The sequence below is a fragment of the Cyclopterus lumpus genome, chromosome 12, assembly GCF_009769545.1.
Source record: "Cyclopterus lumpus isolate fCycLum1 chromosome 12, fCycLum1.pri, whole genome shotgun sequence".
Taxonomy (NCBI): domain Eukaryota; kingdom Metazoa; phylum Chordata; class Actinopteri; order Perciformes; family Cyclopteridae; genus Cyclopterus; species Cyclopterus lumpus.
In genome coordinates, this window is record NC_046977.1 from 10263944 (window position 1) to 10290517 (window position 26574).

Genomic DNA, 26574 nt, shown 5'->3' on the forward strand with positions numbered 1-26574 from the left:
ATTGTGTCACTTGAATAATCGTATGGAGGTTAAACTGTCGAGTGCTCAAGGAGAAAAAAAGAAGAAATGTAATCGTTGGAACTAAATGGGAACTTGAGATGTTAGTTTCCAACATAAGAGATAACTCGATCTTAAACGTTTATGCCAAATTAAACTCAATCTGCAGAGGAATATTGTGGGATTTGATCAAAAGCTCCAGAATAGCTGTACGGTCTTGTACTGTTTCCGAGGTCAATAATTAAACCGACAGATTCAATATTATATAAGGGGTTATGTGGTTCCTTCACCATCCTCAGATCCTTATGCATGGGGAGACATGTTCCCGTCTTGTCACCCTTTACTTGAAGAGCATCACTCTCCCATCAATCTGGACCACCAGATGACCAGGAACGAGTCTCTGGGATCTTTACATCTGGAGGGCTTCGATGTGATCCAGACGGGTCTCTGGACCGTTAAAAACGACGGGCACTCTGGTGAATACGCCGAAGACGCTGTCACGAACGTGTATTTCATTGTGTTGCCGATTTACACATTTGTGGTTGCTCTCTCAGTCGTGCTGCAGGTCGGCAACGGCATGTCGGTGAGCGGTGGAGGTCTTCCAGATGTGTACCACACCATCCAGCTGCACTTCCACTGGGGAGGCCCGGCCACTAACGGTTCAGAGCACACGGTGGACAGACGCAGATACCCGATGGAGGTACAGTACGGTCAGTAGACAAGCTCTACACTGTCACCCTGCAACGCCTGTTGCAGCAGGCGGGTGCAGTGCAGTTCTCCCTTAATGCCTGCGATGTTTGTATTGACTTCTAGATGCACGTCGTCAACATGAAGTCCATCCATCCCAACATGACGGCGGCCTTGGACGACCCAACAGGACTTGCTGTTCTTGGATTCTTTCTTGACGTCAGTGTCATTAAACTTGTTCTATGTGTTCAAGCTGTTGACGACTACAAACACGTGCTTATTTGAGGCTTTCTTTCAGGTTGTTTACGCAGACAATGTGCACTTTGGACTCATCTCACAAAAGCTGTCCTCTGTTGCTTACAAAGGTGAGAGAACACGAGTAGAAAGGTCCCTCCTGCCAGATGTCTCTAGTGTTTGTAACTCTGTTCTCCTGTGCGTCCTCCTTCAAGGCCAAACTTCTCAAATCAAGCCATTTCCACTGATGAACCTTCTGCCGAAGCACAACATGAGTCAGTATTACCGTTATTACGGCGGTCTCACCACTCCTCCATGTTCTCAAGTGGTTGTGTGGACTCTGTACGAAGTTCCCATCTACATCTCATGGTCCCAAGTAGGTCTCTTGTGTCTTTCTCGGGACAGAAAACATAGAACCGGTTCCCCCGAGTGCTCGACATAATCATGTATCTCTTCTCCTCAGCTGGCGCAGTTTACCTCACAGATCTTCTCCACAGAGGAGGATGCAAAGCAGGTGACGCCTCTGCAGAACAACTTCCGACACATCCACCCCACCTTCAGTCGCATCGTCTCCGTGTCCAAAGAGGCCAAACTCCTCACAGGGACGTCCGGTCGGCCCCTCGGCTCAGATGTGTCACTGCAGCTGCTTCCAATCCTTTTGCTGGGAAGCCTCATCTCTGGACTTTAATGACATGGCCACACAACGATGGATTCATGTGTTACTCCAAAAGGACAGTTAGATGATGACCAGCAAAGAATAAATATAAAAATACAAACTGTGAATAAAGTACTGTAAAATGTTATGATTGTGCTCTGCAGTCTCTACTTGATTAGTGCATTGAACAATGTGATAAAAAAATATGTCTCTTTACTAACAGTTTGGAATAATGTGAGTTGAGCATTGAAATGTGTTTTTGTGTCGCAAAAAGTGATACAAATAACAGATATTGTAAGTATTTGATCATTAATCAAAGTATTGGACAAGTTTTGTCTGGATCAAAAGTTAAAATATTCAAAAACTAAATAAAAATATCGACCTCATAGGGGCTTTATGTTAACCATAACGATGTGTTTGAAGTATGAAGTATTTTCATAATAAAGATCTCATCGTTTCACTCAAAAACAAATGTTGGGGCATTAAAGAAAATTACTTTTACTAATATATGATGTTATGTTGGCACAGTTCATGCCATCCCATTGATTAGAAACGTTATATAAAAATAAAGCAAAAGGTGTAAAGTGAGGAGTGAAATGCATTATTATGTTATTAGGTAAGAAAATATACAAAAATAAAAGTATTGCTTTTATACTTTTGGAGATTTAAAAATCCAATAAACCTGATGGCGCTCAAGATTTCCAAATGCATTTCCCTTTTTAAGGTGTAAACTATATAAGCTCTACTATAATAGATACTGTTACCACTTTATACTGAGTTTATACTGTTTTTCTTTACGTTATTTCCATTCGAACTTCAATGCCTTTATATCTCTGGCAAGATTGAGGTCCTATTTTTGGTCCGCCTGGTTTCCTCAATAGTGTAACGCACAATGACATTATCTTTATTTTTACGCTACAATGAGGTCCATTCAAGAAAAACTAAATTGGAACCTGAATCTCAGATATGTATTAAAATTAAACAGAAAACAACAGTAACCTCAACTTTTGGCCTTTGAAATGTGTTAAAAAACAAACAAACATTAAAGTCAGTCAACACAGATGAGAGAGAGAGAGAGAGAGAGAGAGAGAGAGAGAGAGAGAGAGAGAGAGAGAGAGAGAGAGCTAGCAACACAGCCAATACATCATGTGGAATTCGGGGCGTGGCTTAAAGTATTTTTATAACTTTATTCAACATGCTATACTATGACTTTGGGGATTTTGTTCGACATGCTGTACAATTACATATAAATGATTTCGGACATAGTCTACACTAAAACCTACACTTGTAAACAAAATTAGGACAATAGAGAACTATTAAAACACGTCATTATTTCGCAAAATTGTGAATTCAAATGACTTGTGGGTACAAACGTAACGTGACCGCTGACCAGCCGTTTGAGTCCACAGCACGAGAGGAGACAGGGGGCGGAGTCGGATGCTGTTTCCGCGTGGCCCTTCTGGAAGATAATATTTTGTTTGTGCATCATTTGCATATTTGCTAGGACCCACCAGCATCAGTGTAAACCAGCAGTGAGTAGCGAAGGACTCGAGGTTGCATGGAATGACTGCAAAAACACCTTCAAGAAAACATATTAAATATATAAATATGGGTTTAACACTAACACTTACAAGTTCACAGTTAACTTCCATTTTCTTAGATTATTTGCCTGTATTCAAACACTTTGCATCCTCTTCTGTGTCATATTTGCTGTTGTTGTTTTTGAAGTAATGAGAGATTTGGCGAGGCGATTATGCAAAAAGGCTTCAGTGAGTTGTACATCTATCAGCGTTGACGTGAGATGTTCAAATAACACCAGCAGGCACAGACAGTCTTAAACATCAACAGTGCTACAATAAATACATGACATCATGAATGGGAAACAACAGGTTTTAGAGTTGGCCTGACAGACTTGAGACTTGACCCCAACACACGTAACAAGAGGTCTTGAAATCAGTAAAGTCTGGTTGGAAGTCAAATGGTTTCTCATTCCTGGATCTTGGATTACGTTGCACATGAAGCATCCACATGTTAATCATCGTGTTCTGCTTAGCTTTTCATTTTTTTTGTTCTGCATTCACCAACTGTGCTGGTGAATGCTTTTTGGTGTGAAACATAGCGCCTGTGTGTGTGTGTGTGTGTGTTTGTGGGAGAACAGTGGATCACATGACGAGGTCCTCCATCAAGCCTCCTGACACACACTCATTGTTTGGTCAGCTGCTGCCTCCTGCTTCCATTCATGAACAAGTAGGACTGTGACTTATTTTCATGTTCCACATTGTCGCTCAACGCCCCATGAAAAACAACCGCCGATTAAGGATGTATGCAAAATTGCTTTATTTCCAATTTTTTTCCATTTTCATACATTTGTTGTGTAATAAATAGACATGAGAAACAGGCTGATGCTTCAATCCTCTTCCCATGCCGATTCTGCACCTTTTTGTTTTTTCTCCACACCGCAAACAACTTTTCATAGAAGTTACAACAGAAAATAAAAAACAAAAACAAAGCTTGACACAAGCTGAATTTCCTGCTACCAGCTCATTGCTCTCCTCATATGTTACACAGATCTCTGAGCTGTGTTCACGTAGCAAATCCCAGGGGAACAAAAATATATATATCTATATATTTTCATATAGTATTCACAGTTACTGTATGTACACATTTTAGGATTACAAAGCAAATGGGCAGAAAACGAAGACGTTTCTACAAGAAACAATCTTACAAAAAGGGAGGTGGAGACGTTTCCTTTACACAGTGGGCCTTTTGCTTCAAATAAACAACCCTTTTAAACCTTCAGATTCCTTTTACAGATCCCTGAAAATACTTTTAAATACTCAATCTTTTGTTTAAAAAAAAAAAAAAGGAAAAAGAGAGAGAGAGAGAAAGATGCATCTTAAAAGTGTTACCCTTATGAAGATAAAAAAAGGAGGAAAAAAAGCTTTAGATCTTCTGTACAAGTTATCATATACAATATAAACATCACTGGTGAAAAGAAGAAGAGAAACTCTTCTTAATCGATCCAACTGAATGAAAAGCAGTGACTGACTTGGTCTTGAAGGGGGGATATGATTGGCGGTAAAGCAGAAGTGCCTCTAGTGCATTTACTATTTTGTTTTCCTTAATGAGATCATAAAGAAAGAACAACCCTTGCAGGAGGGCTGCTGGGTTGTCATAACACTCCTGTTTCACGGGGAAACTTTGAACACTGGTCGAGTAATAAGTGTTATAGTTGAAAAGGACACAAACATGAGACGGCCATCCCAGACACAGATGAAGGAATCCAAAAACATCATCATCAGCCAAACATCCGCGCGGTGACAAAAATAGGCAGCAATTCTTTACACATGCATGTTAACAGCCCTCGGCGGCATGTATGACTTCCATGTCCGCCACCGGCTCACGTTTAACAAAGACAGTTACACATTCATATGGCACTTAAAATAAGGAAATGTTATTTATGTGTTTTCATACGCTGCCCAGTGGATGCAGAGAGAAAGTTGATTCACTTTTGTATTTCTCACTCTGCACGACTGCGCGGCATACTATGCTGTGGCCTACAGGGGGTAGTGCACTCAAATTCTCACACGGACACACACACACACACACACACACACACACACACACAGTAGATAGTGTCTTTGAAGAAACTAGAAAGAGGAGAGCTACAGAAACAAAACTGGAAAACAATGGACTATCAGGAATACAAATGTTGCACGTCATCTTTAACTTTTTTTGCATAAACTAATAGGAAGCAGCGTGATCCATTATTGGCTGGTACAAGCAGGTCGTGATTTCCAAATATTCCAGATTTTGTGGCAGGATTCAACCATTTGTGTTTCTTTTCCCATCAGTTTGATTCACATCCAAGGAAAGCGGTGTAGAGGAGGTAGGAGTGGGAAAGCAGGGCCGCGACACTCCGCCGCCTTCCCATCTGCTCAGAGGCCCGACCACGTCTTCTCCCAAAGAGAGGCGTTTTCCTGGCGGGCTTGTGCGTCTCAGCAGTGTTCGTAAGCAGCTGAACATGTGTTGTTTGTTTGTTTGTTTTTCTGTACCACGTGTGTACGTAAAGCTTATGAGACAAACAAGATTGTTTAAAAAGAAGTGTAAAACTGTACAAACCAGGAGGGGATGTGAAAGGAGCTGAAATACTGTCCCGAGCTGAGAGGATGAAATGCTGCACCAGCAAATCAAGTGTTTAATTAAGTTCTGGGTCACTGGCAGACGTAAAAAAAAAAAACGATGCGTTTTTTTTATTTCAAGAGCACCATAAATCGTAAACAATCTAGAGTTTAATGTGTGAAGAGGGCCGTACGGACGACTTGCAGCTTTCTTCTCCTCGATCAAAAAAAATGACCTTCCCTCGTCGGTTCCTCAACATGTGCTGGTCTTGAAAACTTGAATAAATGAATTTTCTAGGCCAGTACTTTTCCAACCTGGAGAACATTGGAACCTCACCTGGAACATTAATTCAGCGTTCCCCTACAGTTCTCTGCCCCACACAAACAGGGGATCTTCTCGTCCTCGATGGGGAACTTGTAGTCGTAAGTGATCTCCTCGTTGACATTAATGGGCTGTCTAGAGTAGATCACAATCTTCTTTTGAGACTCCACTGTGATCACCTTTGCATAACAGTTGGGCTGAAAGAAAACACAATAGAAATGTGTTATTATTGTTATATTAAATTCCTTGGTTTCATGTACGTGGTGCTGAAGCTTTTTAAAAAGCTGACGTGGTCTTACATTGCAGCTGTGGTTGATGAAACGGGCGAAGTTGCCACACTTTGTAGCATCGATGATCGTGTCGTGGTCAACGCGGAACATGTAGCTGCTGCCGATGCCCTCCTCCTCGTAGCGCTTCTCCCGCATGTCCGCGATCACCTGGGAGGATTGGCACTTATTAGAGTTCTGACTGCCCAGTTAGATGAATGCAAGTAAATTAGTAATAATGTAATCATTGTTGACATAGAAGAAAGAAAGAGGTCCCTCTCACCTGTCTGATGTTTTGTCCCACGTACTCTATCACCATTTCATCCGCGGCGATGGGCTCCATAGCAAACAGACCCCAGTCGTGGATGTGTGACTTGCAGAATCGGATCCTTTTCTTACGGAACTGAACGAGAAAAGAGAAGACGGGTGTCAGTCAACTTTGAATGATGACAAACATTGCAAATGCCGCCAAAGTTCAGTTGGTCCGTGTTTACCTTCAGCTGGTTGAACTTCAGCAGGTCACTGTCACACGCGAACGAGGACAACAACCGCCGCTGCTCCGACCGCCGCTCCGAGCCAGCTCTGGTGGAGGCGTGGACCTGTGCGGGAATACTCATACCCTGCAGAGAGGAAGATGGCGTTTAAAGGTTGATGTGTATCTGAGGTTTTCCCGTGAACACTTTCACATCACAATCGGGTCTCACCTGCGTGTCGAACGGCGGCTCCTCATACTGCAGCTTGGTGCTCTGGAGGTACTTGATCTTGTCCTTCTTGTCGATCTTGTAGTATCCCTCGCTTCGCGCGCAGCCAGTCATGTGGTCTCTCATGCCGTCGTCTCGTCTCTTTTTCTTCACTCTTGGGATGTTAGTAGGTGCAGGGAAGTCAAGGAAGAAACAAACTGGATCTGCTATATAAATAGCAGCCAAAACGTTCCTAGTTCTCACCACCAGAGGGGGCTGCTATGTGATATACGACTGGACTCTTCCAAATGATTTGTGGAGCACTTTTAAACTTTGACATGTGACATACATAGAGAACAATATTACAGATAACATTTGGTGTAAATCAGCCAACGGTGAGCAGTAAAGGATATAAGGATGGTTGACCCAGAGGGTGTCGTTGAGCCAGTCGTTGCCGTTATCCTGCTGGAGCATCTTGTCATAAGTGATCTGCAGTAGCCGCATGTCTTCGTCGTCGATGCCTTCGTTCCAGATGTCATACAGGATGGTCATCTCCTCAAACTCAGAGCGTGGATTGAAGTACGGCCGGTGTGGCGAGGTGACGGGGGACAGGCTGCCCAGCAGCAGCTCCTCCCAGCCTCGCCGTGCCCTCCGGGTCGGCTTCACGATCACAGGCGCCTCGTCTTCGTAGGACAGGAAGCCGTCCTCGTCTGGTATGACCGTCTGGGGCTTCACCTCTCCTTCCCTGAAGTCCAGGCTCGGGTGGTGAGGGGACTTGGCGGAGATGGCGGAGATTGTTTGTGTGGATAGATCGCCGAGTTGTGCTTCGTGAGGCAGAAGGGTGGACTCAGACGAGAGCTCCAAAGACTCATCAGCTGCAGAGACAGCTGGAGTCTTTTTGACTTTGGGTCGTCCAGGTTTCTTCTTTGATGGGGCAGTATCTGATGGCACAGGGACGTCGACGGTGAGACCAGTGGGCAGATCTTCAGGGACACTGACCGAATGCTCTGCTCCAGCTGATGGGGCCTGGCTAGGCAGAGTGCTGATGGGCGGCTCCTTGAAAACAGGTCTCTCATCCAGGCTCTCAGTGGATATTTTCCTATTAAAAGCCAGTGCTGTGGGGTCAGGGAAGACAGGGGTGAATGTTAAGTCTCTTCCTGGAGTGCGGGGGACTCCAGCACTAAGGACAGGGGATTGCACAGGGTAGGAAAAGGGGCTAGCGGGGATGTGAGGGGAGCTAAGCAATAGGCTGCTACCCGTCAGTGGGGCATCACTACCAGGTGTGATGGGCACGGTCTCCGTGCTCTGGGACTTGCCCAGACTTCGGGCGCGCTCCATCAGGTCCCTGCCCGGCGTGCGGGGGATGTCCTCGTCTGTGGGGAGCCTGGCCCGCTGAGGGAGGTCAGGCAGGGGACCAGGGGGTGGATGAAGCAGGGATCGACCTTCTACAGCCGGGTGAGGAGGGAGAGGGAGGTGCATTAAAGATGCAGAGAGAGATTTGGGGGCAGGTGTGTTAGTGTCTACTTGGGATAGGGCTAATCGACCGGGGGTGCAGGGTACTTCCTGAGGCTCCGCTTTACCTTTGTCTTTTGTCTCCTGGTCGCTGTCGGGCAGGGCGCCCGTGGGAGTGGGTGGCCGAAGGTTTGCTACATGCTCCTTCACTGCAGGAATGTTACAGTCGACACTGATGTCTTGCTCTTGGACTACAAGACAAAAAGAAAAAATCATTTAATATAACATCCGAGATACATTTTGCCATATGACAAGTACCTTTGTTGCACGTTTGAATAACACAGCACTCACCTGGGATGGCTTTGGGGGATGGAGGCTTCAGGTCCTCCGTCACCTCCGCCTCAGGACTAGGAGGTCTGCTTTTGGGTTTGCTGCTTAGCTCCTCTCTGCTCCTGTGCTCCTCCATATCCTCTGGGACCGTCCCCGAAGGAGGGCATGGGGCCTTGGTCTTTGCCTTCCCTTCGTCTTCATCAGAAGAGGAAATTGATGAAGATGAAGAGGACGAGGAGGTCACTGCTTCTTTGCCTTCAACCTCTACATCTTGTACTGCCGCCGCCCCCTCCTCTTCTTCCTCCTCATCCTCTTCCTCTTCCGAGCTCAACTCGTACTCAGAGGAGTCTGCGCTTTCTGCTGAGGAGTCTGAGGTGGCTTTGGAGGAAGCCGAGTTCTCCCCTTCTGAAAGAAAAGTGGAATAGAAATGATTACTTACAGGAAACAGCTGAACTAAATGAAAAACCAACTGTTTTGTATTTAAAGTACCTTCATCAGACGAATCTGAGGAGGCGCTCTCACTGGATGAGTCTTCATCATCACCCTCCTCGTCGCCACTCTCCTAAGAGATGACAGATCATAAACATTTTTACAAAATGCTCAAATAGTCAAGGCACACGACGTGAATAATCAGGATTAATGACGGCTTACTTTTCCCGATGACAGCCTATCTGTAGCCTGAGTTTTATCAGGCTCCTCCTCTCTGTCGGACAATGACTCCTCTTCCTTTCCTGAGGTGTCCACCTCCTCCTCTCCCTCGCTGTCCAGTTCAAGTGGCCGCGAGTGCCGTCGCTTCCCCGACGCACTGTCGGCGTCCATTTTGGAATCGTCCAACGGGAGCTCTGCTGGGTCTCGATCCCGGTCTGACAAAAATAAGCCAGCAGACAAATTAGCGATTGGAAATGTCACAACACCAGAAGGAAGAGAAACCCAGCGAGAGTGTTACCTTCATCTTCCAGCTCGTCGTCCACTGGCGTGGAGGGCCGTGCTCGTTTGTTGTCGCCTGCCGCTGCAGCCTCAGGCGGGTCCTTCCTTTTCACCTGTACACAACATGCAACCATGAAACACCAACAGACGGAGCAACTGCCGTTGTCCATGTTGACTTAAAGACAAAGGCCGTACCTTGAAGGAGGGCAGGCGGATGGCCCCTCGTAAACTGATTCCAAGGCCAATTCCCTCGTAGCCCAGCCCCTCGCCCTTGTTCCAGTTCTCCAGCAGACTTGAACCCATCGTCTCTTTGGGTTTGGGCCTTTCTTCTTCCTTCCCCTCGGTGCCCTTCACTGGAGTCAAAGATACCTGCGGAAAAACAAGATGCTGCGTAGTTATTGCATTACACCTCGTTATCATACTGAACATGTCTGCCTTCAGTCTACAGATCAATTTTCATGAAAAACAAACTGTGCTTCATGTAAATGAATCATGATCAGATATCGGTCAATTATTTTTCCAATTGATCGTGAAGAAGATGTCTTTAACTTGCTTGTTTTGTCTGATCAACATACCAAAACCCAAAAGTGGTCAATTGAACAAGATATAAAAACAGAAAAGTCTCCTATTTCAGTTTCTGGAAACAATGAATATTTGGCATTGAGTGATCAATGAATTAAACAAATAATTGATCAAATTGTTGTTGAATGTACTTGATTATAGATGTTAGCACAATCTTATCACAGCAACAATGTGTTGCAAACATCATCTTTTTTTATTCAAACAATTTTCTCCGCTCAGGCTGAATGGCACTGAATGGTAGATTGGAAAGTGAGTAACATGAATTAAAACTACAAAAAGGGGTTGTTTTAATTCTTCTTCTTTATTAATCTCTAAAAGAGTTATGTTTGGATTGCTGATTTGATGTTCTTGCTGAACATTTGTGCTGGATGGTTTGGCAAACATGGTTTCGATTATATATATAAATACTTCATATAATATGGACATTATTAGACTTTTTTGTCAAGAAAAAAGGTTTCCATAGGCAAGTGTGTTTAGAAGCTCTATTTGTTTCTGGATCTAACCCCTTTGTTTGTATCTTGGAAGGTGAATTTAATTACTTACCTTTGCTGAGAGTTCCTTCTTTTCCCACCAGTCATCAAAGGCTCTGAAAGCCACCACCTCCACCATTTTGCGGTTGAGGTCCCTCTTCATGATGGCCTTCAGCTCCTTGACAATGACCAGCAGTACACCGTCAACGGTGGCCTTGTGGGGATCCTCCTTTTTTGTCTCATATCCAGGAGGAGGAACAGTAGGGTTGAACTTTGGTATACTGGGATGCTGCCATTGTTGTTCGGGTGCTGCTGCGCCGGCAGCAGGTGTAGCTGCCAACGTCACAGGCTGGTAGGGTGCCCCATAGGGCCCAGACGCAGCGCTGTCCATAAAATGTGGATATTGATAGGGACCTCTGGTCTGAGCCATGCGACTCAGCATCTGCTGCTGCATCTGGAAGGACATGGGAACAGTGCTCCACTGTTCCCACCGCAAGCAGTTCATCAGCTCCATCTGCACCAGCGGCATCATGCTATGAGCGTAGGGGTTCATGGGTGGCAGCATATGGTGAGGCACTCCAGGATGACCGGCCAGGTGAGGATGTCCTGACACGGCAGAGTGACCGGCCAAGTGGTGATGTGAGATCTGGAAGCCGACCTGGTGCGGGAGAGGAGGGAAGCCGGGGGGAGGGATGGAAATGGACTGCATCGGGGACACGGCAGAGTTCATGACAATGCCCTTGCCACAGTCTTCGCCGCTGATTGGCGTCCCGGGCATCTCATCGTCGGAAATCTCCATGTCTTCACCTGACGACTGATGACCCTGCGTGAAAACGGACAACCTGTCAGGACTATCTGAGGTGAACATCGGGGTAAACGCCATTGACTTATGAAGGCCTTGAGAGACAGTTGAAAAGCTCAAGAGAAAAGCTAGTAAGTGGACCTTGAGTTCAGACTTTTAGAAACCAGCCCCTTTAGCTTTACCCATAATTATGGGTGTAGTTTGACATTGACATTTTTTTTGGGGTGCCTTACTTTGAGAATTTAAACACAAGCCGCCATTAAAAAAGAAAAAAAAAAAAATCAGGAAAATATCTGATCAAAGAACATGTCAATGATACCATACAGTACTGTCATTGGGTCAGAACCAAAAAGCAAAGCGGTTTGTGAATCATTCAATAAAAGCAAAAAATGATCGGAGTTCGGATCGGAGTTCAAAGTTTAGTCTCTGGGCGAACACAGTCACTCAACTGACCCATGTCATGGGGTCAGCATGTTTCCAAACAGAGCTGTTTGCTCTGGGCCGCGGTGGATAATGTCTGTGCGACGACACATTACACAACACATCCGCATTTTGAATCTTCTTCCCTGCCGTTTATTATCATCATAAGGATTTATGTCACAACTGCTGCCGAAATGAAACTAAGGAGAGTAAGCTCGGCATGGGAGTGGCGTCGTTATCCAAATGACCTGTTAGCAGTGCTTGCTTTGTGATAACTTGAAATGTGAGACGTGAGACGCTGCTGCGGCCAATCCTGACAGTCAAGCTCAGCAAAAGCAGGAAGTGTGCTGCTGAATGGGGCTAACTGCCGAACTGTGTTTTCCTCTGTGTGCGCGTGTGGTGAGTGTTAGAAAGCGGAAATAAGAGCGTTCAATTCCCCCACGGCAGAGCGGCTCTTATTTCTCCACGCACAACACCAAATGCAGAAATACAACAGCACAGGCCAGATGGTGTTACTATGACTTCAAACCAGGAGAGCAGCTTCATAAGAATGTGAAGGTATTTGTGAGGCTGTGAGTTCAGTCTAGAACTTTTCCTCGTAACTCAACTGTTTTGCGTGTGTTAACAAGGATTTTTACAGCTTTTAACTGTGTATTCATAGACTACTGTGTACACATAAGCACTTTTTTAAAATAATTTTTTTACACACACACACACACAACTTGTTGGCTTATTTAAAATCGTATTTGTACGCCGCATAAAAGTTAACAACACAGGAGGGGCCAATTGAAATAGCAAACACCTTTTTTGTGCTGCCTTCAGACATTGACTAAGATCGAAACGTCCTTCATGAGGCGTAATGAAACAAAAAGCAACAAAAAAGGGAAAGTTTACTACGATCACCTTGCACTGAAACTAGACCTCAATTCCGGTGTCCTCAGTGTAACTGTCACAGCTGTGAGTAAACATCAATGAGCCAAGACTGTCAATACAAACTCTGTTTAGCTACATTTGGAACCCTGGGTTGTTCTTTTGTGTTAAAAGCAACTTAACACATGGAAATGTGAAAATAATAATTTTTCATCTCAACATAAGTTTGATACAAATATAAAGAAAAGATGCGTCTTACCATTTCAATTTCTTCAGTGGGAGTGTGGCCTCGAAAATGTCCATCTTTGAGGTCACTGTTGCTCATCGTTTCCTGGACCGGAGAACTGATTCTCTTGATCAGGGAGGCAGTTCCGGGAATTGGATCTTCATCTTCCGATTCTGGCAATGGGGTCGGACTGATATCCTCCAAGCCTGTGCTCGAGGGACGGGAGTTTTGCTGGCCACCTTGGGAGCCGCTTGTGTAAGGGGGAATTGGGGATAGCTGAGAGGACGAGGAGGAAATCGGACTTCCCTCCATACGCACCTCAGTGTCCGAGTCTCGCTCCTCCAGGAACGGCAGCAGTTTTGTCCTTTTCTCCTTGAGGAGCATCTCAATGCGGGAATCCAGGCTATTGCGCTCCAGATCAAGTGTGGGGGAGCCAGGTGAGGGGCAGTGCTCTGGTGTTTGAGGAGGAGGGGTGGTCGGATGGGGCTCGGGCTCGGGCGGGGGCTCTGGGATTGGAGGAGTTTCTGGTCTCTCCTTGACGGGCAAAAAGTCAGTGGCAGCTGCCAGGGGAGGCTCCGGGGGTCGAAGGTACTCACCCTCCCTTTGGGCTGGGTTATGGAAAGCAGGCTCTGAAGGGGGGAACGCGGGGGGCAAAGGAGCCTGGTAGGGCGAGAAGGCGGACTTGAAGTTGGGCGTAGCAGGGAGAGGCGGTGTGTAGGTGAAGGAGGGAGTGGAGGGTGGAGGTTCAGGTGGGGTGAGTTGGTGCTGTTTGAAGGGAGCCTGCTCAGAAGTTGTACTTCTGTACATGTTGCTGCGGTACTGAGGCCGCTCCGGTCTGCGGTTGTACGCATCCTGGAACTTACTCTCGTGTCTGCGAGGTTTGTAAGCCCCAGAGCTCTCGGCCCGGCTGGACTGGTACACCGGGGTGGACTGACGACTGGAGAAATTGGACTCTTGAGAGAAGGGCGTACCTGACTGGCGTGGGGTATGAGGGGTTCCCTGGGACTGGGGTGTGTCCTGCCTTAGGCTGGAGTAGCCCGTCTCCAGGGACAAAGGAGTGGTGGAGCTGCTAGGAGGCAATGTTCCTCCAACAGCAGACACACTGCTCTCCGACAACCTGCGGATGGGCTCGCAGGCCTTAGAGGAGAGAAGCAGGGTCGAGATTAATCAAAAGTGTCACAGGCAAACATGCTCAGGTCTGAATACTCTACCATCTCAACTAAAACATGCAATGGAACATAACAGGGTGCAACTGTACATCAATGCAGTCTGGAAAAATGTTGGATGATTTTTGCCACAAGACCAATAATGACATTTCCCAGGATAAATCTTTTTTTTTTTTTATGAAAGCAACTAGTGGATAGGGATTCCAGCACAAGGACTGAGGCATCTCGTGCGATGAGGCCAAAGTGCATGTTTCAGTGGCTTTGCCATTTCAGTCCACAGGCTCGGGCCTGGATAACATTTCCTCTGCTCTACTCTACCACCTGCTGCGTTGATAAAATGGATTACAAATAAGGATGTCAGCTTGGACTGGTCAGTTATTTCTACAAAGTAACACTACATGTCAGTGATCCCCAGGCTGACATTGTAAAAAAATAGTTTAAACTACAGTAGTGTCAGACTCTCACTGACAGTTAATGGCTTGATTTCTAATAAACACATGAACAAAACATTTGCATATATATTTTTTGCATATTGTTAAACCCATTTTTACCAGTAGGGCTTCTGCCAGGCTACGAGGGGAAACTTCCCGGGCCTCCTCTCCCCCAACAGGCAAGGTCTGCGGAGTGTAGCTGCCGTTCATCAGGAGCTGGAAGTATCTCAGACGATTCTCACCTGCAGAGCAGTAAACATGCTTTGGTGTGATGCCAAGTGCATAAAGAAGGCTTAACGCCGGCAGGCTTTTTAAAACTCAAATCTAAATATTGGTAGATACACAAATGCAGTTTCCTTTTATAGTGCACACTTTCCAAATATCTACATTAGGAGCATTGCAAACTAATTTCATATAATTTGTGCCTACCTATTTATATATGAACTGTAAACTGTAATAATAATCGGTTCAATAAACATTCTCAATTAAACGTTTGTAGACCAGGGAAGTTAGATGTACTTAATACAGATAACGACCCAAACATGTCTTAATAAGGGTTAACACATTCTCCACAAAATGCAACACTTGTTAATTACAATTCGTATTAAGACTATTTATTAAAAAATAAATTAAAATAGATACACAAATAATTCAAGGAAATCGCACTGTACACATTGTGATTAAAAAACATCAGTCAGTATTTTGCCTTCATATGAACCCAGATCCAAAACTTTTTCCAGTAAAATAATAATGACTTCACATTGCCTTAATGTTGTTGGTCAGATGCAACAGCAGAGTCTTTGAATCTTAACACTGTTACTGACAGAAAGTCTAACTAAGATTTCAGTCACACAATATCAATGTGACTTAATAGAGACAACATGAAGGGGGAGAGGAGTCTGAGGATTGGTTTGGGTTTGTTTACGGGTCTGAAATGATGCACCGAGGGAGTATACAGCCCCCTCAGCGCCAGGCTTGTGGGAGCAGACTTACATTCAATGAAATTCAATTATCTCACGTTACCAGGCAGCACAGTAAATGTACACACGTGATTGCCACCCTCCTAATAATTCAAAACAAGGCAACATTTCTCTCGGAATAAAAAGGGCTCGCTCCTGCAGCAGAGAGACGGCCTGATCCTGCATAAATGTAGGTTACACATCTTTCCCGAATGACTGAATCACTGTTTACCTTTCGGGTCCAGCTCCACGTGGATGAAGTTTCCCATAACAGATGTCTTGTGGAGCGACTGCACCGCCACTTTGGCGGCCTTCACATTCTCAAAAACTACTTTGGCCACCCCCAGATGCTTTTTGTTCTTCGGATTGTACAAGATCTCCACGTGCTCGATTTCCCCAAATTTTTTGCACATGTCGGTAAGAAATCCTTCCCGAATGTTGTCGTTGAGCCGGGCGAACGTCACCTCCTTCGGGGGCACCGGGCCGATGTAACACTCGTCGATCTGGATGAAGGAGGAGAGGGGTTAACGTGAGAGGGGCTTCCGGGGACATGTTGCAGCGCGTGGTGCCGTTTCTGACAGCTGACCTGAGAGCAGTACCAGAGTAGTACGATGAACATGCAACTCCACTCAGCCCTCTGCACTCATCAAGAGTAGTGCCTTTTATTTTGCTTTTAACAGCCCCTTTCCGGCATCATAATTTCCCTCGACATCCGAAAGATGAGTGAAGGGGGTGTGTCTGCAACTTTTGACAGCCCCACATTTCCTCAAGGAAAGAGCTGGACTCCGAGTTGATACCTTAAATGTCGGCACCGGTAGGTCCGTCTCCTTGTACTTAGTCCAGAGACGACCGATCCTCGGGTCTCGGACGATGTCCACCGGTGGTATCCCGGGGTTCTGTAGGAGAGGGAGGGGGGAGGAGGGAGGGGGCACACACACTTGTGTTATCCACACTTTCACAACTTCACGCGTTGCGAACTTGTTGCAAAGAAGTTTGGCACAAAGCAAACGCGACGGTGCGTTTAAAGCGAACAACCTCCGACACGCCGCTCGAGGTGCAGGAGCGCGCCCGTGGCCACCGCACCGCCACATTGTAACCCATCATGGAGGTCGGCTACTCGGTTACTATTGTCGCCCGTTTCGCCGCGTCAAAAAAGGCGGTCCACTTACGGGCATGTTGAAAGTCTGTCCATCGTAGCGGTAGAGTTTGTGCGGTCCCTTCTTCAGCGCCGGGTCGATAATCAACTTGTAACTTCTCCAGTGACTCCGCTTCTCCGCCGCCGAGCCGCAGACGGGATGACTGTCCATGCCGTTCGCCAAACCTGAAACGACAGGCAGCGACACGGAGAGAGGAGCTATCGTGAGCCAGAGCTAAACACGGTCCCGTTACCAGCCCCCACGACACACTTTGAAAACAGCCACACGATGCATGGCTTTGGTGGTCGGGGTAACTAACCCAAGTGGGGGCGAAAACGGGATCTAGCGTATATTCCAGCTACGGAAAACAGGCATTAGGAGGGCTGGAGAAAGAGGGAAAAAGAACCAGCTTACTTGAACTCTGCTTTCTGCCATGGTCTTCGTTCAATCTGTTTTTCTCCCCTGGCTTGGACATGGTTCGTCCGATCGAGGGATTATTCTTTAATTGACGAAAAGACGAAATCGCTTTCCTTTCGCCGCTTACATTACATGATTTAGCTTGAAGAATACTGCCTCCTTTTCGGCGAGAGCCAACACATATTGTGTGCCTCTGGTCTGTCGCTTCTGTCTCTTCCACAATACACCGCTAGGCTTGCCCACCGCCGACGCTAGCCGCACTTTCGCTATAAACTCATTTATATTTCTGTCGCTCATTTAATTATACTATAACCTTTAATGCAATTGTAATGTTTTAAACGACTCAAACGACGATGTTCGTATGTATACATATTATTATCATGGACGTGGTCACAGCTCGGCGTCGCTAAATCTCTAAATATTTTTTTGTGTGGAATCTGTCGTCTGCATTTACCCAAATGGCAAACACAAGATAGACACCGGGGCAATATTTTATTAACTGCCCCTTAAGGCTAATAATAATGCTTTAGTCGCGGAGTATTTTTGTACAGACTTGTCGTTCATACATTTTGGGGTTGCTTTTGAAAACGTAAACAATCAAATGGAGACACCTCTGATCAGGAGTATTACTACCAGATTAATGTGATTAAAAAATACAAAACTCAGCCGGTAACGAGTTGAATTGAACAGCCAGGCGAACGTTCATAACCGTCGGAATGCGGCCGTTTGTTCGCTGTCAGTTGGCCTGATCCAGACCAACAACTATAGTGCCACGCCGGTGTGTTGGCCCCTCGCTGGAGTTTTAAATTATACAATATTTTAACCCTGTATGGATGTCTAATTAAAAAAAAAAATATATATATATATATATATATATATTTATGAACTGCATATTGTCGACTAAAATGTTTTATTTTTTTGTTTGACATTGCCTGGTGTTTTGCAGTGCTCGGGCAATTGGCTGGTTAACAGCGGCGGCTCAGCGGGCCAATCAGAGCGCAGCAGCAGAGGAGCCGTCTGCTATTAGAGGCACGGCTCAGGAGTCCTTCAACAGAGAGCAGAGAGAGGGGGCCGAGCGCTCTCGGCAGCCATTTTCCTGAAACAGGACTCAATGGCCTATATGGGTTTCCTTTGTTCCAAAGGGGATCTTACACTTGATTTCCTCGTCTCTCACGGACTATGATAAAACTATGATTCCTCCTGTTAAAGGATTGAGAAGAAGGAAGAGAATGTACTGGATGTAATACCCTGTGACATCTTGAGCCTTTTTTCCTTTGCCTGGAATCCATCTTTGTCTTAACTAGGTCATGGCACACCCATATAATAGTATTTATATTTCTTAAGTGAAAAGAAACCAAATGTTGTGAATAAACAGTTGTGTGATCTTGCAGATGTTAAGTTAGGAAAACAACAGTTAAAGTAATGTCTGATTGTTGGCATTGCACATATGGCCTTTGTAGGATATGAGTAACAATGAGTAAGTTCAACTCTTTTATAATCATTTCAAATTGTTTTGCTTATTTGATCATGTAAAATGCATGCAGTTACTGTTATTAAACATGTTTTTATGTCACTTTAACTATTGAGCCTATTTGATCACAGAAATGTTTGCATTTGTAATAGACAACTTTACTAAATATGTTCACTGCATGCATACATGTAGATTTACCTCCTACATTCCATATTATGACACTGCTCTTTAAATAACAGAAAGCAGGCCATGAATAACGAATGGTCTTTTGTAAAATAGTTTAATTGTGCTTCCTGGAATTGTGACTGTTGATTGATAACCCATTTGCTTTGATTAATGACGTAAAACACTTTCCTCTCACAACAGCTATGCTTAACACCCGTGGTGGCTTGTGTGTTGTAGATTACCCCTCATACAACTGTGGAGACAACTTAAAGAACGATTACGTTTCTGCCGTCCATTTGCCATAAACGGACCAAATGCGTCCAAAGTGTAATCGTTGGCTTGACCTTGCTTCAAGGGCAAATTTAAATGTCTTTAGACGCCCATGTAGTAGCCTTTAACACTTTCTACAACGGTTTTAAAAAACTGTCAAAAACTTCGGAGGAAACAGAGGGAAAACTCTTATGGTGAAAATATTTACCTCAGCACTTTGGTGATATGCAGTTAACAGGCCTAAACGCCGGGGCAGAAGGAATGTTTTCAGCTCCATCTTCGGATCCTCTAATAATGGCATTAATAAGGGGTGGGATAGCATCTCCTGAAAAGGAAGGAATCCATTAGCACGTAAGATAGAAAGCTCTTTTGAAAACTTTTTCTGATCAATAGGCATTGCCTCTCAGCCAGCGAATATGCATCTTCAAGCATCATATCTGTGTGGGCAATATGCAAACCATCTCCTCTCTCCTTGAAGACAGGAGTGCCGTCAAGTAGGCTATAACCTCTTCAATTTCGATATTTCTAACTGAGCTACATCATATAAAACCAAGGAAATGTTGTTTTGAAAGGTAATGGATTTTGAGCTATTTCACGTCATTTGCCCGTTTATGTCTAAATGTAAGTTAAGTGTTATATACTACAGGACAGACAACATGAACAATAAATACGTGTGGTTAAAACGTTCTCAGCATAACTGTATTTGCTTTTGTAATATATATCCATAACTCGTATTTTTGTTTGATATTGGAAACTTACAGTTTGCATTCAAAACATGTAATCCAAGTGTTAAACGAGGAAAGGACTCTTATGGGGAGAAATCTCGTAAATGTCACTGCTTCCCTTTATCCAAAGAGACCCTTTGGTGATAGGTAGGTAGGCTACACTTGCTTTGCTTGCTCTGCTGTTCTCTTGTCTCAAAATGGCTTCTTTGCAGACAAAGGAGAGCACTGTGCTGTAAAATGCTGCTGCGCCATAACTGGGAGAGGCTCGCTCACTCGGCGCGAGCGCCTCGCTCCGAGGGCATCTGTCGGTGCGACAACAGGAAGTCTGAACACCGACCGACGCAGGCGGGCAGGGGCGATTTGACTCGAATTGGTGTGTGTTTAACAAGAAGTAAGAAAGCAACAGGAAAAAAAAAAGAAGAAGAAAAAAAGGTGCCGACAGTGCGCGAAGGGAAGCGAAGGACACGTTAACACAGTGGCATGTTCGGGGCTGCCGGTCACTGACTCGCCCTGGCAACGGCAGTAATCCGAGAGCTCTGGACGGTTGCCATGAGTGCTCGCGCGTGTTGCACCCCCACACTGCTATATAAGGTCACCAGGAATCATCTGCAGCAGCGCTGTTGTTCTGTATCTAGGGGGAAATAACACGGGGGGTGCTTTCGGGCTTCAGCGCGTGTTCTTTAGCTCGAGGGGAAAAAAAGAACAAAAAAAAATGTCCGGCGGGATCTCTTGCATCGATTGTTTGAAGTGCTGCAGATCAGAAAATGCAAACTAAAAAGATGCGATTCTATCTTTTGGTTTCGGTGAAGGAGTTGAAAACAAGGTTTTTTTTAAGGTGGGCCACTGTACGTTGCCTATTACGCACTCCCTTTTTTTTTAGTGTGTGTAACCTGGTGCTTATGCGGACACACAGGTTTGTAGTTGGTGTGTGTGAGGCCTGTCTTTCTTGTTATCCACTCCTCGCTTCGCTCCGGCTGCCAAGTGCGCGCATTCCTCCATTTGCAGGTCACGAGGCTGCAGATCGCGTTCTGCTCTGTCCTAACCTGCTTTCTAGATCATTCTCCCCCCTCCCCCCCAGTGCAATGGGGGCAAAAATGTAAAGAAGGTTTTATGTATGTAACAAAGAGGAACATTTTGCGTTCAAATCTGCCAATGAGGTTATTTATAGGCCTTTTGTAAAAAAAAAAAAAAAAACCCTCCTCTGTGGGTTCGCCATTCAGCTTTGCGCGCCGCTGACAGACTGGAATATTCCACACAGAGGATTGGCCTCTCTTCTGCGGGACAGATGTCTCTCTGCACGACGAAAATGTTCTTTTGTTTATTGATTGATGAAAGGGGGCTGTATACGTGTGGATATTTTTTACATCTACAGGACACGTTAATATCCTTTTATGTGCAACGTTATTCATTTGCTAGAGTCTACTAGTTTCACCTTGTAAATCAAACAATCACTTTTCAAAATTATTATACGGGTATTTTTCATAGCTTGTACCACTGTATCGTTTTGTAGAACCTATTGGGGCACATGAGTACGGTTTTATGGCTTTTTTTATGGAGTCAGAATAGCAGGCAGTCAGGCAAACTGCTCTGCCCTTTCTTTCTCTGTTCTTATTTTCTCAGCCTTTTATTTTGACGGATTGTTCGCTGAATCAAATCAGGTATCCTATTGTGTTTTTCTTTTTTATCTATGGGTACGCTTATTCAATGTTTTTCATTGGTGGTAGGCTCCTGTAAATATGTAAAATATTGTCTTTTCTTCTTTCTAGGTCTTAAATATTTGCATATTTAGTGTATCATTAGTATACTAATCCACCGTCTGGCTTGTGATGTAGTCCTTATACTTGGCAATAGTATCACCTGTCTGTTCCTGAAATATTTAAATAAATAGATTATACCCTCATACTTATGTTTTATTGTTTTGGAAATTGAAGGAGGTTGCTTTTCCTTTTTGATTGACTTTCATTGTAATATCTACCTTTTTTAATGATTTTAGGCCTGTCATGATACTACACTAAATTACAGTGAACTCAATTCATGCTGCATGGGGACAGCTGTAGAAGTATATTTATAGGTGAAGTTCCCTTTTAGTAAATGTGTGTGTGTATTCTGGCAAAAATATTTTCTTAAAATAGGCAAAGAAAAAGTGTCAGCTCATCCTCTTAAAGGGACAGCTTACTCACTTGTCTCTACTCTTACCCACTAACTGGATATTTTCCCACCTGAGACCACTGAAATGTAACCTTTAAATTTGGCTTTGTAGCTTTCCACAAACAGAGTTTCACTGCTTTCATGAGAGAGAAGATGTTGCAGATCAGATACTGAATCAAGTGTAAATGTCTCTGAAATGTGGTTATGTGGGCTCATTCTCTATTGAACTACTCCTGACACCCACTGTTAATGGTTTCTGTAATCATAGCCATCACCGACTTGGCTGAGACAATTTTAAAGATAATTTTATTGCATATACTGTAAAGTACAAGACAGTCTCAATCATCCAGTTTATTTGATGTCAATAGTAGTAACTGAACTGAACGTCTAGTTGCTTTGGATCACTACACCACATCTGGCTCAACATCATTTATACATTGATATGTTGTTCTTGATGCCTTAAAGCATTGTGTCTGCCTCAACACCCAGAGCCTCCCAGTTAATAGCAGCACATGTTTTCACCTTATAGTAAGATAACATATTGTACTTCAGAATGTCGTCTCCAAATCACTTTTTTTCGCACATGTATTTAGTTTGATGCTGGATAAAGATGTCCGTACATTGCACCCTGGGATGAGAGAGAATAGTTTATCCTGACGCCCCAATCTGTGATGTCACTGCTGTGTTCAGCCATACAGACCGAACAGACAAGTATGACTGACACATTTCTTGGGATTTAAAATAATCACATTAAAAGGAAAACGCAGCAATAAACATGGTCCAAATTTGACCAATTGCATGATTATATTCTGCATATAGACTGGTTAATGAAGGTTTATTTAAAGGCTAAGACATGAATACAATCAGATACAAATTGATTAAACTCTATATATATATATGATACATTGATGATTTACCTGTGTGTATGTGTGTATATATATATATATATATATGTATATGCGTATGTATTTTTTATGTATATATATATATATATATATATATATAGCTCAATCCTCGAGGACATGGAATCCCATGTAAATTAGACTGATATTTAATGGATTACCATTAAAGGAATAGTCCATATTTATTCAGACATCCATGCGTGGGAATGAAAAGGGTGGGCAACCTCAAATAAAATGCATACATTTGAAGAAGTGAGGCAGCTGGTTTATTACTGTATATTTTGTGTTTCATCTAAGAAGAAGAGGGGCTTGGCCATTAACCGGTGTAGGTTTGGTGTAAGTGGAAAGCTCTGACGGAGGTACAAGTGCACACACACCGTCATCAGAGCATACCACGGCTACACATTCATGACTTCACAGATAAAAATCTAGAAATCTGTCAGCGTTTAAAAATAAACACTGACTAACTTCAGCATTAGAGGTGAATATGTTCAGTGTTATCACACACAAACACGCACACACACGCACGCACATGCACACACACACACACACTGTTGATGGAGGCAGTGCTTCAGGTTGAGAGCCCACCCAGAAAAGGAAAAAGGCATGCGTATTCGATAGAGGAAGTGGAACACGCCACTCACTATTCTTACCCAGAGATGCTTTTCAGTGAGCAGACTGACGATAGGATAGGAGAAGAGTGTAGGGGGTCAATTGGAAACAGCTTCAAAGTGACAGGAACAGGAAGTGGTGAACAGAGCGAGCTACCCGGTAAAACATGAGGCTTTTCCGTTCCTCTCTCTTGACACGGCCTGTCCATCATCTCAGCCTTTCCAGATATAGTCATTAAGTGTTGCGATGTATTTAATTTAAGGCTGGAGGGAGCATCTTCAGCCCTGTCCTGACTGTTTGTAAGCGAAATGACACACAGCGGTGCTGGTAGTGGGACTGCTAATGGTGCCACGAAAAGGGGAGACGAACTTAAGATTGTGGTAGTGGGAGATGGAGGCTGTGGGAAGACATCTCTTCTGTTGGTTTATGCTAAAGGAGATTTTCCTGAGGTAAGAAAAGCTTCTATGTCATGTAATGTGTACCTCATCTCTTGATATTAAATATTAATTTAAGATGTGTTTGTCTTACCATTATCTGAAGTCTAATAAAATTGAAATGTGAACTTGCCAACAAGTGGGCTTAATTTCCTGATATTACAGGGATTGTAGATAAAATGTTAGAATTTATAAATGGGCAGATGTTTGGAAGAATATAAATGTATATAGTATGGTTGTATCATAAAATGGACATCTTTCTCTTGTGTATCAAAAACAGAACTATGCACCGTCAGTGTTCGAAAAATATGTCACCACTATCTCTCTCAGAGGAAAAGAGATAACACTCAACCTGTATGACACAGCTGGTAAGACCCTCACAAATCACCTCCATATTGAACATCCATGGTTATTATTCCTTTGACTGGAGAGACCACTCATTGGAGTACAGTATAGAAACATATTAACTAAGCATCCCGGTATACTGACTCAGATTGCCATTTATATATCATTTATAGTTTTATATGTTTTTAAGAGAAGATCCTCCCCCCGTGTCTTTATCTTGATGTTCTTATCTGACAGACAAGAGGAAGTGGTAAAGGTCCATGTTTATGTCAGAGCATCAGCGACATTGTCTTTCAGCAACGGAACAACAGTTTGCATGTAATAGCAACTTTTAATATTGTGTTAAGGAATCAACTTTAGAGGCAAGTTTAGTGTGAGAAAGTGTGTTTTACCTCCCAAATAAGACATAAACCTACATCACGTGAAGTCCTTATAGCTGATTAACTGTATTTTAATTTAGCATCGACCAATAATAGATTTGAACAATACCTAGCTTTACTCCAAACTGCTGTATTTATGTGGGGTTACACGTGAAGTGCTTATCTGAACGGAGCAGCTTTTAAAAGTAATTTGATTGGTGGAATAACCCACGAAAGACTGCTGGCTGCTTATCTTTGATACAATTGCAGCAGGGTGCCTCACATCAGTGTAAAAGGAAGCCGAATCCAGGATGTGGTTTAATACCATCTGCCCTAAATTCATAGCATACTTCATATCTTTGTGTTCAGGCTGTTGCATCCAAAGCAGACAACTTGACATGAATGGTTATTTAGAAGTGTGTTCTCACTTTTACAGGCAGCAGCTAACATTGGTACCGTTTGCCTTCTTCCTTTCAGGACAGGAAGACTATGACAGACTACGGCCGCTTTCATACCAAGAAGCCGATCTGATTTTAGTCTGCTTTGATGTGACCAACCCCACCAGCCACGAGAATGTCCTGATAAAGGTGATCATGTCTATTGCGCATTCTCATCGGGCCAAGATACCGTTTCAAGATTTCTGGTAAAGTTGTGTGTGTGTTCATGATTGTTCGTCTGGTATGTTGGCTGCATTCCTGTCGATGTGATTAACTCATGTGACTGAGCCTGCATGTGGACATTGACCCTGCGTGCATGGCGGTAGGACTCAGTGTTGTGCTGCTGGGAAGTTCTCTTTTCTGAATCCTGAAGAACAAAGTCTGACGTTAAAAAGAGCAGACATACAATGACTCAGATCCTTAAAGTCTCATTTTGTATACCCAGTGGCACCCTGAGGTGAAACACTTCTGTCAGGACACGCCGGTCATCTTAATTGGCTGCAAGACTGACCTCAGGAAGGATAAAGAGTGTGCCAGGAAGCTCAAGGCTATGGACCAGGCTCCCATCACTTACACACAGGTACGGTAAAGGAGAGTTCAGACATCTTGTGATCTGTAAGAACGGTGCTTGAGATTACAGGATGTGAACTACAATGTGCAAGAGGAAGCACGCAAACCAGAACCTGCAACCACAGCTTCAAGACATCTCTTCCAGAAGAACATTCATCAGCTTACAAAGACTAAACTCTTGGTGTGTTTGGGGTGTAGGGCGAGGAGACCCGGCAGCAGATGAATGCAGTGCTCTACCTCGAGTGTTCGGCTAAGTATCAGGAGAACGTGGAAGATGTTTTCAGGGAGGCAACCAAAAGAACTTTGGCCTTTAATCGAAAACAAAAGAACTACAAGAGGAAGAAGAACTGTGTAGTTTTGTAAAGTCGGAAGAACCAATTCTTGAGGACTCTACTGGCTTTTTTCCCCCTTTTGAAAACCATTCCATCACATTGCGAGTGGTTAGACTCTGAGACCAAAGATGTCCGGCGTCCTCGCATGGAGAACACATTGACCAGTGCTGTAGGTTTGGGCCTCACTGAGTCCTCAGCCCTTACTGTAACAAGAAAATAACTTATGACTAAACAGGAAAGACCATTTAGCAAGAAGCAGGTGTGTATGCAACTTGAAAAGCCTTCTGGCAATGTATTAGACAGGTTTAGTACTTTTATTTTTTGATAGAAAGCTTTGTACCATTTCCAAAACCATTGTGTTTTATGGAAATGTGCATATTAAAGTTGAACAAATAGTTCAACTATTGTCAACTATTTAAAAAAAAAAAGAAACTCTCAGGTCAATTAAAATGTCTGAATCTGCTTTAAAAGCTGCAAGTACATAAGAGAATAGTTCAATATACTATAAATGTACTGTAGCTTTGACGGTTGTAAGAAAGAAACCGTCGAGCACCCAACAGTATTAGTTCATTTCCAGTAGAAAAAAAAAAAAAAAAAAAAAAAAAAAGTACTAGAATCTGTTTGGTAGTTGCGTAATCCCAAAGCTTTTCTTCA

General features: G+C 43.9%; 3 protein-coding genes and 1 long non-coding RNA gene across 16 annotated transcripts; 3 read left to right on the forward strand and 1 right to left on the reverse strand.

Moving 5' to 3' along the window:
- Nucleotides 1–305: 305 nt before the first annotated feature.
- On the forward strand, nucleotides 306–1654 carry car15 (carbonic anhydrase 15). Of its 2 annotated transcripts, XM_034547191.1 has the most exons (6): nucleotides 306–473; nucleotides 552–697; nucleotides 811–903; nucleotides 983–1049; nucleotides 1134–1294; nucleotides 1382–1654. In XM_034547191.1, the coding sequence occupies exons 1-6, from the start codon at nucleotides 317–319 to the stop codon at nucleotides 1604–1606; spliced, it is 849 nt and encodes a 282-aa protein (XP_034403082.1). In that variant the 5' UTR covers nucleotides 306–316; the 3' UTR covers nucleotides 1607–1654. The 2 variants fall into 2 exon arrangements, with proteins under 2 accessions (XP_034403082.1, XP_034403081.1); XM_034547190.1 differs by having other exon boundaries at nucleotides 983–1294.
- A 2239-nt stretch (nucleotides 1655–3893) lies between these two features.
- Nucleotides 3894–19372, reverse strand: setd1ba (SET domain containing 1B, histone lysine methyltransferase a). 9 transcript variants are annotated; one of them, XM_034547698.1, is made up of 20 exons: nucleotides 17148–17925; nucleotides 16767–16918; nucleotides 16395–16493; nucleotides 15830–16100; nucleotides 14759–14880; nucleotides 13075–14178; nucleotides 10797–11546; nucleotides 9867–10040; nucleotides 9691–9784; nucleotides 9396–9607; nucleotides 9234–9306; nucleotides 8766–9149; nucleotides 8543–8665; nucleotides 8240–8407; nucleotides 7376–8077; nucleotides 6987–7153; nucleotides 6777–6902; nucleotides 6566–6685; nucleotides 6316–6453; nucleotides 3894–6213 (listed from the first exon to the last, which is right to left on the reverse strand). In XM_034547698.1, exons 1-20 carry the CDS (start codon nucleotides 17206–17208, stop codon nucleotides 6040–6042), a joined length of 5214 nt encoding a protein of 1737 aa, XP_034403589.1. In that variant the 5' UTR covers nucleotides 17209–17925; the 3' UTR covers nucleotides 3894–6039. The 9 variants fall into 9 exon arrangements, with proteins under 9 accessions (XP_034403589.1, XP_034403584.1, XP_034403586.1 ...); XM_034547693.1 differs by having other exon boundaries at nucleotides 7376–8407; XM_034547695.1 differs by having other exon boundaries at nucleotides 8240–8665.
- LOC117740990 lies at nucleotides 12304–21681 on the forward strand. Of its 3 annotated transcripts, none has more exons than XR_004610658.1 (3): nucleotides 12304–12503; nucleotides 18097–19628; nucleotides 19994–21681. It is a non-coding gene; the product is annotated as an uncharacterized LOC117740990 (long non-coding RNA). The 3 variants fall into 3 exon arrangements; XR_004610657.1 differs by lacking the exon at nucleotides 12304–12503 and adding an exon at nucleotides 16300–16411; XR_004610659.1 differs by lacking the exon at nucleotides 12304–12503 and adding an exon at nucleotides 16322–16705.
- Nucleotides 21682–23417: 1736 nt separating this feature from the next.
- On the forward strand, nucleotides 23418–26527 carry rhof (ras homolog family member F). Of its 2 annotated transcripts, XM_034546389.1 has the most exons (6): nucleotides 23418–23602; nucleotides 23706–23892; nucleotides 24158–24245; nucleotides 25059–25168; nucleotides 25464–25598; nucleotides 25787–26527. In XM_034546389.1, exons 2-6 carry the CDS (start codon nucleotides 23752–23754, stop codon nucleotides 25949–25951), a joined length of 639 nt encoding a protein of 212 aa, XP_034402280.1. In that variant the 5' UTR covers nucleotides 23418–23602; nucleotides 23706–23751; the 3' UTR covers nucleotides 25952–26527. The 2 variants fall into 2 exon arrangements, with proteins under 2 accessions (XP_034402280.1, XP_034402279.1); XM_034546388.1 differs by having other exon boundaries at nucleotides 23422–23892.
- The last annotated feature ends 47 nt before the right edge of the window (nucleotides 26528–26574 follow it).

Coding starts and splice junctions, on each gene's coding strand:
- rhof (XM_034546389.1), top strand. CDS start 23,752: ATGACACACAGCGGTGCTGGTAGTGGGACTGCTAATGGTGCCACGAAA. Junction 23,893..24,157: donor CTAAAGGAGATTTTCCTGAG/GTAAGAAAAGCT, acceptor TATCAAAAACAG/AACTATGCACCGTCAGTGTT. Junction 25,599..25,786: donor CTCCCATCACTTACACACAG/GTACGGTAAAGG, acceptor TTTGGGGTGTAG/GGCGAGGAGACCCGGCAGCA.
- car15 (XM_034547190.1), top strand. CDS start 317: ATGTTCCCGTCTTGTCACCCTTTACTTGAAGAGCATCACTCTCCCATC. Junction 474..551: donor TAAAAACGACGGGCACTCTG/GTGAATACGCCG, acceptor TTGCTCTCTCAG/TCGTGCTGCAGGTCGGCAAC. Junction 1,295..1,381: donor TCTACATCTCATGGTCCCAA/GTAGGTCTCTTG, acceptor TCTTCTCCTCAG/CTGGCGCAGTTTACCTCACA.
- setd1ba (XM_034547690.1), bottom strand. CDS start 17,208: ATGTCCAAGCCAGGGGAGAAAAACAGATTGAACGAAGACCATGGCAGA. Junction 9,307..9,395: donor ATAGGCTGTCATCGGGAAAA/GTAAGCCGTCAT, acceptor GTCATCTCTTAG/GAGAGTGGCGACGAGGAGGG. Junction 6,214..6,315: donor TCATCAACCACAGCTGCAAT/GTAAGACCACGT, acceptor GTTTTCTTTCAG/CCCAACTGTTATGCAAAGGT.